This window comes from Filicampus tigris, chromosome 12 (assembly GCF_054856515.1).
Source record: "Filicampus tigris isolate MCC_2025a chromosome 12, RoL_Ftig_1.0, whole genome shotgun sequence".
NCBI lineage: Eukaryota > Metazoa > Chordata > Actinopteri > Syngnathiformes > Syngnathidae > Filicampus > Filicampus tigris.
The window spans coordinates 15769578-15787408 of NC_141228.1; the positions used below are offsets into that span (position 1 = coordinate 15769578).

The window sequence follows — 17831 nt, forward strand, 5'->3', positions numbered from 1 at the left end:
GTACACCCTGAATTGGTTGCCAGCCAATCGCAGGCCACTATCAATTGCCTGGTCAAATAGAAAACATACTTGAATAAGAAAACAAAAATTACATAATATGGATTACAGTACAACACATTGCATAGGTTAACATCAGTCATGTGCTCTGTTTAAGCCATCCTGTCTTTTGGGATATTTTTCCACAGCCAGTCTGACAAAGTCTTCAGCGCTGTCCAAAGACACCAGGCGGTCCTGAACAAGCCGTGCAAAAGAGAGACATCCCGAGATAAGTCCCGATGCTTCATACATAATCAACCGCATGTAGCATGTAATTCCATTCACTGACCCTTTAGTTAGCTGCTCTTTTATTAAGTTAGTGATAGGGGTGGCGGGGATCTAGACTAGAAGCTTGTGTGTACATGCATGTGTACCATAATATAGAGGTATCTGGTCTGATGTCCAGTTCCTGCAGGAAACAATGAAGTGTGTTCCAACAACTGGGTCAAGAGTTCAGTAGCTCTGGTGAGACCCTCCTGGTCTCGATTGAAGTCACTTTGCTTGTTGACGTACAACAAGGCATCCACCTCAGACTGATAACCTGCAAGGAGAGAACCCACCCATCCAAAGTCACAGCATAGATCAGTAGTTCTAAAACATCTTACACCACATTTCTACATTTCAAGATTTGTAAAATGGAATTAACTTTATTTGATGTTATTGATATCATCTGTGTAGCGCCAACTACTGGCAAGGAGGACCTACTCGATATCAGAGTTGCCTTAAAGCGGAAGTCAACGCAAATGTTTTTTTTTTCAAGAATATGTTCTATGCAAGCCCACTAGTTGAAACAGGGCATTCTGATAAATATTGCGTTTGTGGAATAAGTATTAATCCACTCGTTTTTAGCCATCTCTGGGGGCGGCCATTTTGTCTTTAGTCAACTGAAAATGACGTCACAACCGCTCTTAATGACCAATCACGGCTCAGATTCAGAAATCAGGTCAGCCGTGATTGGTCGTTGTGAACAGTTGTATTGTCATTTTCAGTCGACAGAAGACAAAATGGCCGCTGCCCAGAGATGGCGAAAAGCAAGTGCATTTTGCTGCTTAATTTATATTCCACAAACGCAAAATTAATCAGAATGCCGTGTTTCAACAAGTGGGCCTACCGGGAACATATTCTTGAAAAAAACATGTTTGGGTTGACTTCCGCTTTAAGTATTGGTGGCTGGTATCGGTAGCCTTCATGATTACCCAATACATTGAAATAAAGACGGAATCGGACAGCTATTGTTACTCGCCTATGCCTAACTCTTAGCACAATCGAGGAGTCATTGCAGTCACACTCAGTTGAGGGTTAGGGTTAGCCTTTCAGAATAATCTCTCAAATTTGAGAGGCATGCACTAATCAGATCTGTGCTGAAGGAAGGGGGGGGGAGAAGCTCAAATTTGGCTCCATTGTCAGAATGCTTGTATCCTGCTTTCGAATAAAAACAGTGTCCCACCTAATTGCAGCAGGATTTTCTTCCATCGTGCTCTCACTTCTCGCCTGGCATAGCGTAGCGTATGGATGTCATAATTCAGCTGTTCCCATTCCTTGGGCAAACACATTAGGTGAGATTGGTTAAAAAGTCTGGAATAATGTTATAAATTAGGCATAAAACCAATAGATTAAAATAATGCCTTCAATTTTGTATCTTGTTTAACAGATTGTTGTAAAAAGGTTTATAATTACCTGTAGATGCCACTAGATAGCAGACAAACATCACTTTTCTATTAGATAAGGCTTAGGCCTATATAATAGAAGCTGCTCCATTCAATTCAACGTGGTTCCTCGGCAACAAGATCATGATGCTACAAGATTTATATTACTTTACAGCAAATTATGGAGAATAGGTTCATCCCAAAAAATGGTGCATAAGTGAATTCACAAATATGTGGGGGAACGCTGTATAGCTAAAATATGAAATAGAAGTGCATAAATTAATCAACAACTAATCAATAATAAAATTTATCGACAACTATTTTGATAAGAGATTGATTGTTTTTAGACAAATGTTCAACCTAAAAACAAGAAATAAGCAAGTTTACTGTTTTACTCTAATTTGAAGGTGTTTTTGACCAGGTTTTTGACAGACTGACAGATTTTTACACCAAACCAAAATCAGAAAGTCAAAATGTGTATTCTCTTCCAAACGATACAAAGCGTTTACCAGCTGCCGAGTCCTTTTCTATTTTCAGCCTTGTTTAGTGTCTAATTTAATGTATCAACCCCAGTGTTGGACTGTTGGTCCAATTATCCAAAAGGAACATTATTTAAGTGTTTAATTTGTTCCCATCATCCTTTTCTCTGGAATTTGAAAGTTGACTGATCATGCTCATTCAGCACAGTGTGTTTTTTGGAGCTATAATTTTTTTTTAATGGTCTATTATGAACTGTCTTTGTATATGCCCAATGTTGACCCATAAAACAAGGTTATTGTACTATTTCAAAACAAATGAAATCAAATAACAAAATTTAAGTTGAAAAAGCTTTTTGGAAAACGAATTAAATGCAAACAAAAATATTTTGACAAAAAGTGACAACTGAAATGACATGTTATATTTACAAAACTAATGAAAATGAATTATAATTATAATGAAAAGGTCCTTCGTAAGAGTTTAACGCCAATTTTAAATGTATTTATTTTAGCTCAGCTGGTTTTACTCCAGAATGTGTCTCATTAATGGCTTTGCTGTATATTGTAATGCATCGAATCGAAATTTAGAAGCAGTTTTATGTACTGCACTTGTTGTGCCTTTTTTTGAATCTCACACTCGACAAAAAAACTAAAACTAATACTAAAGCTGATAAAAACTGAACTAAAACAAAGCATTCCAAAAAAAAAAAATTACCACTGGCTCCTACATTATCATGTCTCATTTGGGTAAACTTCCATGAACACCTGTTACCAAACGAAAAGTTGGTGGGCTTTTTGGTGGAAAAGCTCCTCTTATTGAAAGCGACACAAGTGTCTCACCTCCGTGGCCTTGTCAACCTGATTCCTCATGCTGATGAAAGCCTGCAGCTCTCGGTCCGACTCCCTTCTGCCGGACGAGGCAGTGGATTCATTTGTCCTCGGGCTTCGCTGCGTGGCCGACGGAGGCCTGGTCTCGAGCTGCCGCCCAAAGGGAATCTCCCCCTCTGCGTCGCCATCACTGCTCTCGATGCACAGCTGCTCTGGTGCCTTGGAAGCTTTGGCAGTGTGCACGCTGCTCGGAGAAAACGGGTGAAAAGGAACGAGGCTGGATGAGTTTGAATTCATCGACTTCGCCTGCCAGGAGCTTACCGCAAAACCGCATTTTTCTCGTCTCTTTTGTACTTCATAAACAAGTGACAGCAGCACAGAGTCAAGATGGCACCCATTTCCGCCAACGTATTCTCACCAGTCCTCCTCACGTATACGTCTTGAACCGTTAGACTTCCTCCTACAGTCCTCAGTAACTCACAATGTTCCCAACTAAAATCTGTGTGTCGGAGGATGAATACGAGTAGTGTCCTAACTCAAGTCCAGCCCCCTTGCTTGTCCGTGTACTCCAGACCAGAATGAAAGTCATCTGTCAATTAGGGTTAATCCACGTGAGTGGAAACCAGCAGACAACAACGCAGTCAGGGTGGCACGGACAGAATTCCTGAGAAAATTTACTCAGTAATATATACTACAGGGAAGTCCTGTATATGTGTTTGGCATTCGCAAATTTGCATAGTCACTGATTTTTGTTCTCAGGTCAAAGTAAGTATTGTTGTGGTGGCATCTTGTTGGGTTTAATTCATTGGTGGTGTTTTTTTTAAATTCCTAATTTCTTTGTGCAATGTTCAATGACAATCAAGATTCTAATTGCGATCTTGTGCACAACCTTTGTTGCTTCGTTGCTTCTGTACCGATGCAGCTATTATGTATTGTGTAAATGTCAAATGTGTGTCATTATTAGACTTTTAAAAATTAAATCAGTACCCCCTCTTCATGAGTAAGTATTATTATTGTTGTTGTTACTAAATACACAAGACATTTGCATTTTAAACTTTGAATTCAATATGTATTAAATTTTAAGTTTTCTTGCTTATAGACTAGTCGACTAGTCGCAAATAAAATTTTAGACTAGTCGGCGGGCAAATTAGTCAAAGTTCCCATCCCTAGTTATTATTATTATGAGTACGTATCATTATTATTATTATGTTTGGAAATCAGCAAATATCCGGGCAGGCTTTTTCTCCTGCGTAAAGTGCCTGTTATCTGTTTTGTATTTCTTTTACAATCATAATAAAAATAAATTTTGTACAAGATTACCAGTACTTCTGTTGCTCCGCCAGTGTGAGGACTGATACGTCATTGTGAAGGGAAATAAATTACCATGGTGGTTGCAGTCTGGTTAATATGCTTTTTTTTTTTTTATTCCTTTTTAATACCCTTTGCACAGCAAGTCTAATGGGCATTGCTTGACAAATGTATTCATGGGCAATTTTATGAGAACAAACCACTTTGAAAACATGTAATTTTATTATGATGTAAAGCCAGTTCACACACAAAACACGACAGCCTAAAACATTCATTGCCTCCCGGCAGCTTAAGGACCGCCACGCACACTGCACGATGCTGAACCCAGAAAAACAGCGGCGGAGTGTGCAGTGGATGAAGCGGTGGGCCCAAGACATTTCCTTGACCGAATTCTGTACTTTTCTGGCGCACACATTACAAAAAACTTGTACATGCACATTCTGTTTGCATATACACTAAGAAATCAACGCAGGGTTAAAAGTGACGCCGTATGAGTGTTTTTTTTTTTTTTGTGTTGAAGCCAGTAGAGAGTGTAAAGTCAGCATGTGTCTCAGGTGTCAGCAGGAGGAAAAAAGAGATTCTCTCAGGACACAACGGCGGCTTTACCAGGTCTGACTGACACTTTGATGCGGCAGCAGAGAAAGTATATGAGCACGACTCTCAGGCTCTGATCTCTCAGCCCGTAGATGAGAGAACTCAGACATCTGGGCAGTAGAAAAAAGCACACATACAGAATGGTCTGAGTTTGCATGAAGAGTACCCGGCTCGACAAACTAGCGACAAATGCCATTATGGTGGAGAAGAACACTGAAAAGAGGCTGAGGCTGAGCTGCACCAGGTGCAGCATCAGCGTGTTCCGAGCTTTACGGACCGAGTCTTTGTCCGTGGCCGCCGATCTGGCTGACAACACTACGCCGACATAGGAGAAAACGATGGTCAAGCTTGCCAAGATGAACAAGAAATATGTGTAAACGTTGTAGTAAAACACGGCAACCGGCACGAGCAGGATGGAATTGTAGCTGCACAGCTGCGTCATTTGCAGACTCTTCAGCTGCTCGAATGGAAATATGAGAAGCCCGTGAATGAAAACATTTAGAAAACAAAAGAACCACACGGCGAGCACGGCCCACATCGTGTTTCTGACGGTAATGAAGGACGCGTGTCGGAGAGGGTGGCACACAGCCACATATCTCTCCAGCGACATGACCACCAGCATCAGAGGAGATATCCGACTGACGAGACTGGTGAACATGGTGAGCACGCCACACGCCGGGTACGTGAGGATGATACGGCAGGCCATCAGCAAGTACAGCACTTGGCTGATGGTCAGCTGCATCGTGTCTGCGAGCAGAAGGTTATAGAGCAGGATATAGCGCGATGTCTCCCGGAAAAAACATTTACTTCTCAAGGTGAACAACATGACCCCGTTGACAAAGAGGAACATCAAGCAGGAGGAGGTGGTCACGGTGGCGGCTGCCACTCGCTCCACGAGGTTCAGCTTTTCGGTCACGTTGGTCAGCCAAGAGGTTTGCATAAATGTGGAAGACACACACACACACAAAAAAAAAAAAGCACTCCCCCCACACACCCCCCAAAAAAAGGAAGACGCTATAAATGTTGAGTCACATCGCAGCAGACAGCAGGCTTTATATGTTTGCATGCTCCATGTTGACGCATCGGGTCTCCATGCAGCACCACCTCCCGCCAAGCCCCCACCCCTCATCAGTATCACGTGACAGCATAGCAAGTCAATAGACTGGCATTATCAATTCTTAACGCAGTAAATCACATTGACAAGAAAAACACCAAAACACTTGACTCGATGTCGGGGTTGGATTTGGGTTGGCCGGACAATCAAACGACTAGTGCTGTGGACTATCCAAGACCACTGTCCATTTTTAAAACCCGGTTGAAGACACATTTCTTTTCTCTGGCTCTTGATCAGACCTGAAATTTTCGTCTCTTTTCCGGTGTCAATTGTATATAGTGTTTTATGTCAATTTATTGGCTTTATTTATTTATATTTTTATTTATATTTTATATGTTATTTATATCTATATTCATTAATACATGTATCATAGCCCTTTATTGTTTTTGTTCTATTTATTGTATTGTTTGTAAAGTGCTTTGTTACAGCTCTAGCTGTTATGAAATGCGCTACATAAAGAAAATTGTATTGTATTGTGTTGTATCCAAGACCACAGGCCTCTTCGAAAAGTCAAATCTCCTAACCTTTATGTCACCTTTCCTTCACCTTTGTTGGGTTATGTCATAGGGTCAAGGAGAGACGAAAGGTTGCTTCCTTACCAACATAAGCGAGGACAGCACTGGTTTAAATGAATTCGACTCTACTTTTAACTAACTGATGACATCGTGTGCTGAAGAGTACCGCGGACGCAAGTCTCTAGCTTGCGGAATTTACTTGAAAAATATTGTGTTAGTTGAATGTGAGTTAAGTAGTAAGCTGTTTTCTGAAGCTGAGCCGTGATTGGTTGTTATCTGAGCCCTGAGTAACTGTGATGTCATTTTCAGTCGACAGAAGTGACAAAATGGACAAGATGGACAAAAACAGGTGGATTTTGCTGCTTCACATTCCACAAACATCATGTTAATCAGAATGATAATCAGAATTGTCAAGAACAGTTTTGGGTTAACTTTCTCTTTGATAATAAAATGAAAACGATACAGATAATAATAGTTGTTTTTGTGATGGATCACTGATTATGTTTTTCATTGATTTTAGTCTTGCCCATTCTCATGTTGGTGTTTATAATTTTATTTCTGTTTTTGTGGGACCACACCTTTCCTTCCTTTTGCTTTGAACGTATATTTCTTGGCCTCATTGACTATCCACCTGTGAGAAAAAGAAAAAGTCGTATTCCTCTTTTTTAAGTGAGTGGTTTTTTTTTAACAAATGTCTTGAATGTGAAACAAGAGCATCTTCGCGGAGTCTGTCAACTACATCGGTGTCCTGTTGCTTTAAAGTGGAAATCAACCCAAACATATTTGTGATTGGTCGTTACCTGAGCCCTGGGTAGTTGTGATGTCATTTTCAGTCGGCAGAAGTGACAAAATGGCCGCCCCCGGAGATGGCTAAAAAACTAATGGATTAACTCTTATTCCACAAACGCAATATTCATCAGAATGCCTTGTTTCAACTAGTGAGCTTGCATAGAACATATTCTTGAAAAAAATATGTTTGGGTTGACTTGGCCTGTAAATGATGCTGCCGTAAAGAATTGTGGGTCGAATGCCTTGGCTAAGTCCGCAACGCAGACTGGTTGGGCGAACTGCACCCTTCAGAACCCTGCAGGATGAAAACCACATTGCTCCCCCTGAATGTGATATTCATCTTCCCGACGGAACCTTCTTTTCAGCACGCTCGCAATGACCTTACCAGGAATTCTGAGGAGTGTGATCCCCCCGAAGTTGGAACACACCAGCTGCTTGTAACAAAACTACAATATGCATATGACACTGTTTTCAGTAGGCTGCCTGTCCTTTGCAGTCATTGCATGTAAAAGTTTATCTAAATTGTATTATATGCGCTGATATATATTTTATTACATGTGTCTCTGATGGAAAAGTAAACTTTTGACTGAACTGTGCCGATGACATCAGTGTTTGTTGTTGTTTGGACTTTTCTTAATTAACTGCTTGGCTTTGCCTTTTTCTGCCGTGGCCGACCACCTTGTTTTCAACACCTCTGGCCTATTCTGCACTAGACTCATTTCGGCGCATTAATTATTCAAAATGTTTTCACCAAATATTGACTTGATTAATGAGACCTGTGGGTGTTGCGTGTGCGTGTCTGCGGGGGACACCAGTCGAAAAGACCAAACAAGAAAACCTTTTCAACTAACTACACATGACGTCATGGCTGACTTTTCATATTTGTTGCTCGTGTGATGAAGCAAGAGCAAAGCTTAGGCCCTTGGCAAGTTCTGGTCCCGAGTCCTGTGCTGAAAACAAAACCATTCAAACAAACCACATAACTAAGACCCGGAATAGTCGACTGAAAATAACATCACAACTGCTCACAACGACCAATCACGGCTGACCTGTTTTCTGAATCTGAGCCGTGATTGGTCGTTGTGAGCAGTTGTGATGTCATTTTCAGTCGACAGAAGACAAAATGGCCGCCCCCGGAGATGGCTAAAAACGAGTGGATTAACACTTATTCCACAAACGCAATATTTATCAGAATGCCCTGTTTCAACTAGTAGGCTTGCATAGAACATATTAAGAAAAAGAAATGTTTGCGTTGATTTCCGCTTTAAAGGGACACTTGGACGGACGGGATGAACATTGGCACTCATATAATATCACTTCTAAAATCCCCCCCCCCCCCCAAAAAAGACTCTGTAGTGATTTAATGGATTTTTGGGATAAGATTCACACCAAATTGGCTTGCTATTTTTTCCGTCTCAGCTGTCTACTTCACAGCAAGGAGGCCAGTATTGTCATATTGCTTGGTTTGTCAGTTCTGTTGTCTGAAACGGCGACCAATCGCCACCAAAATTCAAATGCACATTACTACTCTTGTCCACTTCAAACTGTGAAAATATAAAAGCGTTCTGCAAAGTATTTTGGCTCCAACGTGAGTTCATATGTACAAAAACCTTGATCACCTCCACAAAACAAAAAATACTTTCCTGTCGTTTCTTCACTTGTTTTCGGACATTTAGCTATGCGAAAGTTTTGTTAAATCTCAGGAGGCAGCCAGGCAGCTGGCAGCCAGGCATGGCATCTCTAAAAGCATGGTGTTTGTGTATCTTGGTGACTTATAAAAGAAAACAGACATGCCATAAACTGCACGTAAGATGCTCATTTGCTCATTCTCTTTTTAGTCAGACAGGGAAAGGCTAATCATTTCGTGATGTTCTCAGAGGTTGAAGTGGGTCGACGTAGAGATGTCCACATACATTTTAGGTACGGTTGTCCCCGTTATTTTGACAATATTCGCAAAGTATTTACAATGACTTTGACTCGACAAATTGTGATCGGTACCTGGCGTGACTCCCACCAAGTCACGGAGCGAGGGGGGCGTGGCCATATTGCACATTTTTTGGGGGGCGGTTCTAAACATGTTATTTTTGTACTGATTTCTCCTAAACAAATTGACAAAATGTTGAATACAAGCTAATATAATTTTCCTGATTACAAAAATACATAAAGTGATCTTGTTATTGGAAAAAATGGACCGTCCCGCCTGGATGATCTCTTTAAGATAAATCGCTCCTTCAGTATGTTCCACTTTGTCCCGTGCTGCCTGCTTTCAACATGCATGGCCGTGTTTGTAGGACAATGTTCCTTGCGTCCCGTTTGCTCGCAACGAATGCGCGAGTGGGGTCAGGCGGCCCATTTGAGCCAGACGAATTGTGACAATTTATCCACTTGTTGTGCTCAGGGCTCACATAAACAACCGGTATTCTCAAATTCTTTCCTGCCCGTCGGGCCGCGGGCTGATGGCGTATCTCTATATCTGGAGGGAAATTGTAATCCTGTGAAATATTGCCCATTTTGAATACAGATCCTGTAATCTGATTACCACCCCGCCCCACACACAAACACACTTTTTTGTATTCTGATAATACGTTAACGCTAGTACATGTACTTGTATTCCGTTACTCCCCGAGCCTGCCCGTTGTCCCGTTTTTTGTTTTTGGGATGGGATCCGGTAGTCTAGAAACGCCCCCTTCTGGGTGAGTGTGTGACTCACGCGTGAACGTTGGAGCGTGGGGCCGCTGGCAGCTGCTCAACACGCGGCACAAGAAACCCAGTCCGCCCGTTCTCCCGGTGTGCCAGCCAGTCGCCGTCGCCTCGCCGGTTGTGATGGACGCTGTAAAGATGGAAGTGGAGGGTGTGATGTTTACAACGTCGCCGTGGATGTGATCTCTACTCGGCTGGCTGTTCTGGAGTGTCTTTAGAAAGGTACTTTATCACCGAATTAATCCAAATAAAAGTAACGTTTTTTTTTTTGTTTATTTTTACGGTGACCGACTTTTGCTAATGAGAGTTAGCTCCTCATGCTAGGGAAGCTAGCATCCCCAACGTGTGTGTAGAGTGAGGTTTACGCGCCGTTTTGTTTGCTTTAACTCAAAACCAATCATTTTTCTCACCTTTTACGTTATTGTTTTTCATGTTTGTGACAAATAAAGTGGAGTCCCACGCGAAAATAAGCCGAACGTGGCCGCTTTACGATGCGAGCGTGCGAGCTAGCTGGGAAGCTAACTGAGCTCACCTGTCGCGGTCACCTGAGTGCCTGACTTTGAACGAAACAAAGAGTAAGGAACAAAAATGGTTCTTCATTGACATAAGACTACGTGGAACGAGTCGTCAAAATACACCGAGCCGGTTAAACGAGATTCTGGAACTCGCCATGGAGTGCAGCTTTGAGGCGGTGAGGTCGTCTTCGGAACCAAATTGGTCTTTTTGTGGTGAAAACGGTGCGTTGATTATTTATAGTAAGAATAGAACGTATTCATATTTGTTTGGGGTTTTAACAGCTACTGCTTCATTGTAGTACCTGGCTTGCCTAGGTACAAATAGAGCAAAAGCAAATTACCTCCGATTTGTATAACAATTACTTTGTACCTGTGCTTAAGTAGATTTTTCAGGTACCTGTACTTGAGTATTTATTTATCTGATTACTTTTTACAGATATGTATTTTCTACTCCTGACTTTGTCAAAATAGGCTTGTTTCATTTTTGACATATGTAAAAAAAATAAATACATAAAAAAAAAAATCAGGGGTGGATAAGGTGGACAAAGCAGAGAGAGTAGTGACTGAAGGAATGTGATGCGGGGAGCATTAACGGTAATTGCGTTAAAAATTCTGAAAAGCACGATATCCCCTGTCCATGGCTTTAGTTATGAGACTTGATTTTTGGCAAATGGGTTATGTTATACCAGCAAAGCCACCAGTTTTCAGAGTTGATCAAATCTGCCAAATATTTAAAGAGAAAATGTGTAGAATTCAGTGCCGTATAGTTAGTGGTCAACGAGCAGTAGTGCAACGACCTAAGATGGAAACACATTGATTTTGAAGCACACAAACTACGGTCCCTCCGAGAGACCACACGTCGCAAGTCAACCAACCGTTTTCTCAGCAGAGGTGTGCAAAAGATGTCATCATAAACGACTTGTAGTATTCCCTCGAGTCATGAAGTAAGTGCATTTTATTTGTCACACATGCAGTAGTCATGATGCTTAGGAACTACATTTGCTAAGTTTGTCTCCTTCGAGTATCCGTAGCACAAAGATGGCAGCCTCCTGGAGGAGAGGCGCTCTATGTAATATAATTAGAGATTACTTCACCTACGATTATATAAAGATATTTACGTTGATGCCGTAGAGCGGTTTTGTTTTTTGTTTTTTTTGCATATTGTTGAAACGAATAGTGGGTTTTTAAAATGATCATTGAAAATTCAAAACATTCTACGCATTGTCCCTTTAAACACATACATGAAACTGAGGTACGGTGTTTTTTTGTTGTTGTTTTTTTTAATTACCTTTTAGCATTTTTTTGTTTTGCTCATGCAGGACATGTCAATTCAATCCTAATTTTCCTGTCAGAATTTAGCCTGTAGCAAGGCTTTGTCTACAATCTACAGATTTCCCCCTCCTTTTCAGTATGAACACTAAGTTAATAAATGCAGTGGTGGAAAGTAAAGTAGATGTGGTGGCCCGCAAGAGAAACATTCACCAACTACCTGCCACAGTGGTCTAAACACGGCATTCTGATAAATATTGCATTTGTGGAATATGAATTAAGCAGCAAAAATCCACCTGTTTTTATCCATCTCGGGATGGCCACTGTGCCACTTGCTGTCGACTGAAAATGACATCACAACTACCCAGGCCTCAGGTAACAACCAATCACATCTTAGCTGCGTCGCATGACCAAACTCGGAAAACAGGAACCATTGGCTTTTGGTGTTAAAAAAAAAAAAAAAAAAATCTGTTTACTCTGAAGAAACACAAATGTAACGTGTGTGGTTTTTTTTGTGTTGTTGCTAATGGCAAGGTTAGCATTTTTTTTTGTGGGCATGTGAGTTCAGTCAACACAGGTGTGGAAGATTGTCAGTTTTGCTTTTTTACTCTTTTTTTTTTTTTTTTTTTTTTTTTTTTATGGCTGATCTTGAATCCAGTTAGAAGAGACTCTTAACTACTTTGTTTGTGTTGTTGTTGTTTTTTCTCCTAAGGCGTGTGGCTCAACTTGAGCTACGCCTCTGGCCAGCAGAGATTTCTTCACTGCCTGGTAGTCAATGTGACACAGGAGAATAACAACAGCAGCAGCAATAGCAGCACATCCGGCTTCGGAATGGCTCAGGACCGCGGCAAGTACGACTTCTACATCGGCCTGGCTCTGGCTGTCAGCTCCAGCATCTTCATCGGAGGCAGCTTCATCCTCAAGAAGAAGGGCCTGCTGCGTTTGGCCAGGAAGGGATCCATGCGAGCCGGTAATAATCTTTCGGCTACATGTACAGTATAGACAAATGGCCAGAGCAAGAAAAATACATGCGTTGAAATTGTCATATCGCGCTGCAAGCATAATTCTTGCCACAGCTACTGTATGACAACGACAAAATCAACAGAGCGCACTGCTCAGAGCGGCGTGGATTTCAGATGTGCGCAAGCAGCCATTTTCAAACATGGGAAGGCTTGTGCCAGCCAGGCTGCCTGCAAACTTGGCTCAGTTATGTTTGACCCAAGCTGCACAGTTTAAAGCAAATACTACTGCAATGTAAAACGTCTGACTTTGAAGACAGTAATGAAAAATTGCCTTAAAGCGGAGGTCAACGCAAGCATATGTTTTTTAAGAATGTGTTCTATGCAGGCCCACTAGTTGAAACGCAGCATTCTGATTAATATTGTGTTTGTGGAATATGAAGGTAAGCAACAAAATGCACCCGTTTTTAGCCACCTCGGGGGGCGGCCATTTTGTCACTTCTGTCGACTGACAATGACATCACAGTTGCTCAGGGCTCGGATAAACGGCCAATCATAGCTCAGCTTCTGAATGCAGGTGAGCCGTGATTGGTCGTTATCTGAGCCCTGAGCAGTTGTGATGTCATTTTCAGTCAACAGAAGTGACAAAATGGCCGCCCCCCGAGGTGGCTAAAAACGGGTGCATTTTGCTGCTTAACTCATATTTCATATTAATCTTCTTGCCTTGTTTCAACAAGTGTGCTTGCATAGAACATATTCTTGAAAACAATATGATTAGGTTGACTTCCGCTTTGAGAAAATCTTTCTCTCGTTACTCTGGCATTCAGCAAATAAAAATAATTTTGTTAATCCTAATTAACCTGAAACAGGAAAGGTCGAGTCTGGTCTCATGTCAAACAAAGAGAGGGGGGAAAAAAGGCTCGACTTTTTATGCAGTGTAAGTAAACTTCTGTTTTCAGCTTTCTATAGATAGATACCGACAGATAGATAACCATCTCCTTATCTATATCTGTCAGCGCAAACTCAAACACAATAAGCTTTTGTTATCATTTTGGTTCAGGTCAGTAGTAGTCACTCACTTTTCTGCCTTTGTTTTCAAACATAACTTTAGCTGGCACGTCCTGTCAGCTCATGATTGTGCAACTTGAAAGCGGCAAACTAATGGAAAAACCAGTGGAGGCACATTGTAGACCGGCCTCCTGCATTGCGGGACGTAGCCACCGGCGACATTGCAACGAAACTGCTGCTCAGTTTTGCACTGAAAGCAATCAGCGCTATCTCAAACAAGTATTTTAAACACTGACGTCATTCAATTTGCAATTTCAGGATGAAACTAAAATGCACCATAAAGCGTTTATTTTTGACATCTCTACATTTGTCTAACCGTTAAACGTTTAAGTACTTTTTTTTGGACTCTTTACCCTTTTGTAACAAGTAGCTTGATAGCAATTTTCATAACAGGGTTTTGATGCACAAATTGAACAATACATTTCCAAGGATGTCCGCTTTTATGCCTTTCTGTGTACTGATGACACTCGAATCTCAATGGCCGCATAATGTTGACTGGCAAAGGTGGAGCAAGACCCCGATGCTGTTGATTTTTCACCGGGGGAATTTTGAATTCCGGAATGTGGCCGTGATGTCACGCTCTCTTTTCAGTAGTCTTTCCTCTCGTTCACTTTTCAGGTCAGGGCGGCCATGCTTATCTCAAGGAGTGGCTTTGGTGGGCCGGTTTACTTTCAAGTAAGTGATTTTGCACCAACAACGGTGCAACCCTGCTTGACTTCCAAGTTGTTCACATTTGGTGTCCTAGTCGCGATGATGTTGAGTGAATTCATCGCACTGTTCATCATCATAAAACCTGCATCCTATTAAGCTCATAGCTTGGGCATGAATCACTTGAGCATTGTTTTTAAGTACCAATTAAAACAGTGTATTTTTAATCGATCACAAATCGCATGATTAAACATCGTTTTTAATTAAAACTATGTATCTTAAGTAATAAAAAATGCAAGTGTTGGTTTCGAAAAAAAATATTTAAAAAATGTTTTTTTTTTTTTTTTTAATAATTATTATTATTAATGAGTGTTGTTTTGTCATTTTCAGTGGGCGCGGGCGAAGCCGCCAACTTTGCAGCATACGCCTTCGCTCCCGCCACTCTGGTCACGCCTCTGGGTGCCCTCAGCGTGCTGGTCAGGTACACACAGAAACGTTCAGCGTTATTCTTACTTTGACTTAAAGGTCAAATGTTAATTTAAAAAAAAAAAAAAAAAACAACAACTTTTTTTGTCCCCCTCAGCGCGGTGCTGTCGTCGTACTTCCTGAGCGAACGCTTGAACCTTCACGGTAAGCTGGGCTGCCTGCTCAGTGTGCTGGGCTCCACCACCATGGTCATACACGCCCCCAAAGAGGAGGAGATCAGCAGCCTGGAGAACATGGCGCGGAAGCTGGTCGACCCAGGTAAACGCGTTTCCCGTACCGGCTAAAGAACAGTGCCGACGTACATAAACGCAGAAATGAACGAAGATGATTCTATTAAGGAAATATGAGGGAACTCTTGGGGCTCTATCATGGTCACTTTTGAACGACTGAAGCTGCATTTTTTTTTTTTTTTAAAAATAAATTCCTTATTACTTACTGGATTGAATTGTAGAGTTTGGGTAAAATGGCTTACATTCTAGACTCGACACTTGAGCATTTCTAGATTAACATAACATTCATCAATTTTGGGAGGATTTCATTTCATACAGTAATCCGTCTTTTATCGCGGTTAATGGGGACCAGAACCTCCCCGCGATAGGTGGAAAAACAGCGAAGTAGCGGTTACTTGTTAGTTTAATTTTATATTTACTTAAAATTTTTATTTTAGGGGATTTACGCCGTTGCGAACCGCCCGACATGGTTCCCAATAAAAATAAAAGTTAAATTTACCGAAATAAAAGTTTAAAAACAGTTCTAAAGGATTACATGAGAATGTTTTGTACTGAACTTAACTATTTAACAAATGTACTTTACTGGATTAAAAAAAAAAAAGGGTACTATTATGCAGTTTAAACATTGAATTCAATAATTAACATACCACTGCGCTGCACTGTGTACTTGCTGTAGTGCATTTTTTTCCTTTTTCCTCCAACTTCTTCCGATCCTTTGCTCTCCGCGTGTCTCGTTGAAGGCTTCTTCATCTTCGCCACGGCGGTGGTGACGACGGTGCTGGTGTTGATCTTGGCAGTGGCGCCGCGCCACGGCCAGACCAACATCCTGGTGTACATCAGCATCTGCTCACTCATCGGCTCGCTGTCGGTGTCGTGCGTCAAGGGCCTGGGCATCGCCATCAAGGAGGCGCTGGGCGGCGTCAACGTGGCGCACGCCCCCCTGGCCTGGCTCCTCCTGCTGGGCCTGGTGGCCTGCGTGGGGACGCAGATCAACTTCCTCAACAAGGCACTGGACATCTTCAACACATCTTTGGTGACGCCCATCTACTACGTGTTTTTCACCACCTCGGTACTCACCTGCTCGGCCGCGCTCTTCAAGGAGTGGCAGCACATGGGCGCGGCCGACGTCATCGGCACGCTGGCCGGCTTCCTCACCATCGTGGTGGGCATCTTCCTGCTGCACGCCTTCAAGGACGTCAGCGTCAGCTTGGCCACGCTCGCCGCCGCCGTGCGCAAGGACCGGAAGCCCGCCAACGGCGCCTACCCCGACTCCAACGGCACGTACCAGCTCCTCCGCAGTGACGTCGACGAGGAGCGCGAGACGCCGTTCGACGCCGTCTCCAGGCGCAACGGGAGCCTGGCGTCGTAGAGACAATCAGGTCCAATGGATTGAACTTGTTTTCCTTTGTCTTACTTTACTTCTCACTTTTCCATGCAGTTGTAGCACTGGGGGGAGGGGGGGGGGGGGTAGTCCGTGTTGGGAATCACTGTCCATGATGGCACAGCTGGCAAACATTTTTTTATCATGGGCCACATATGTATGGAGGAATTTATGAAGTGAAAATCATGAACTTATAATACGTATACTGTATACAATTGCTCCTCCATTTATACAGTGCAGGAAAATATTATTTTTAACAAAATAAAAAAATTCCCGGGTGCCGAACCACAAGTAGGCGGAGTCAGTGGTGCCTTGACACATGAGTTGTTTTTGTTCCGGTCCAATGCTCGTATTTCAAATCACTCTTACTCCAAATCAGCTTTCCCGATTGCATTAATCAATTGTAGTGTCCCAATAACCGGCGAAAAAGAATATTTTTATGTTAAGAAAAGTAGCACTTTACAGTATTGTACTTTATAAAAACAGAATAATATAGTTGAATAAATGTAAAATTTTTGTAATTCTCTAATTTTTGTCTTACTAGAAACATGCTGCAAATTTGTGTTTTTTGGCAGGGTAGGCTGAATAGACTCATGGCATTTTCGTTCATTTCAATGGGGAAAGATGACTTGAGTTTTGAGCGCGTTCAAGGCACCACTGTATTGCAATCCTGAGCATTTACCTGCAGAAAATGAAAAATGGTTAAAACACTATCCAAATCCCTTTTTTTTGGGGGGGGGGGGGGGGGGGGGGGGGTGAATCCTTACTAAGCGAGTGATTACTGACTTTAACCTTCCTATTGCATTCCTGGGTCAACTTGACCTGTGCTATGTATAACCCTCCTGTTATGTTTGTTTTGCTTTACCAAAAATGATCATGGGTCAAATTGGCCTGCTAGATGTTAAGCCAGCAAAAACAATCAATAATAATTGGGGCCTATCTTTTAAATTAGGGGGAAAAAATCAATTGCATTTCCATTCATTTCATTGGGGAAAGCTGATTTGGACAAATTATGAGATCCAAGTGCAGCCATGGAACTACGGTAATTACACTCATACCCACTGACTGTACTTATTTTTTCCCCTCCAAATGTTATACTCATTTCCAATCAATTTTACCTGTGTCATGACCTGCATTATTCATGTGGCGGGTCATATTGACCCATGAACACCTTTAGTGTACCAATCACATGATCGCCAAGTTGAAAGTATGTGAAATGAAGTGTTTTCATCAGTGAAATGAGCAGAAATTGTATACTTTAACATTAAA

The 17831-nt window shown here is 41.9% G+C and overlaps 3 protein-coding genes across 5 annotated transcripts; 1 reads left to right on the plus strand and 2 right to left on the minus strand.

Annotated features, from left to right (window-relative positions):
• Positions 1-90: 90 nt before the first annotated feature.
• Positions 91-10683, minus strand: LOC147138676 (melanoregulin). 2 transcript variants are annotated; one of them, XM_086047714.1, is made up of 6 exons: positions 10539-10683; positions 10017-10136; positions 2999-3230; positions 1484-1574; positions 411-577; positions 91-231 (listed from the first exon to the last, which is right to left on the minus strand). In XM_086047714.1, the coding sequence occupies exons 1-6, from the start codon at positions 10610-10612 to the stop codon at positions 133-135; spliced, it is 783 nt and encodes a 260-aa protein (XP_085903840.1). In that variant the 5' UTR covers positions 10613-10683; the 3' UTR covers positions 91-132. The 2 variants fall into 2 exon arrangements, with proteins under 2 accessions (XP_085903840.1, XP_085903841.1); XM_086047715.1 differs by lacking the exons at positions 10017-10136; positions 10539-10683 and adding an exon at positions 3308-3669.
• On the minus strand, positions 4178-7285 carry LOC147138677 (odorant receptor 131-2-like). The gene has a single exon (XM_086047708.1). It carries the CDS (start codon positions 6015-6017, stop codon positions 4878-4880), a length of 1140 nt encoding a protein of 379 aa, XP_085903834.1. The 5' UTR covers positions 6018-7285; the 3' UTR covers positions 4178-4877.
• On the plus strand, positions 9959-16853 carry nipa2 (NIPA magnesium transporter 2). Of its 2 annotated transcripts, none has more exons than XM_086047711.1 (6): positions 9959-10228; positions 12503-12760; positions 14436-14492; positions 14856-14946; positions 15049-15209; positions 15922-16853. In XM_086047711.1, exons 2-6 carry the CDS (start codon positions 12622-12624, stop codon positions 16548-16550), a joined length of 1077 nt encoding a protein of 358 aa, XP_085903837.1. In that variant the 5' UTR covers positions 9959-10228; positions 12503-12621; the 3' UTR covers positions 16551-16853. The 2 variants fall into 2 exon arrangements, with proteins under 2 accessions (XP_085903837.1, XP_085903838.1); XM_086047712.1 differs by lacking the exon at positions 9959-10228 and adding an exon at positions 10285-10743.
• The last annotated feature ends 978 nt before the right edge of the window (positions 16854-17831 follow it).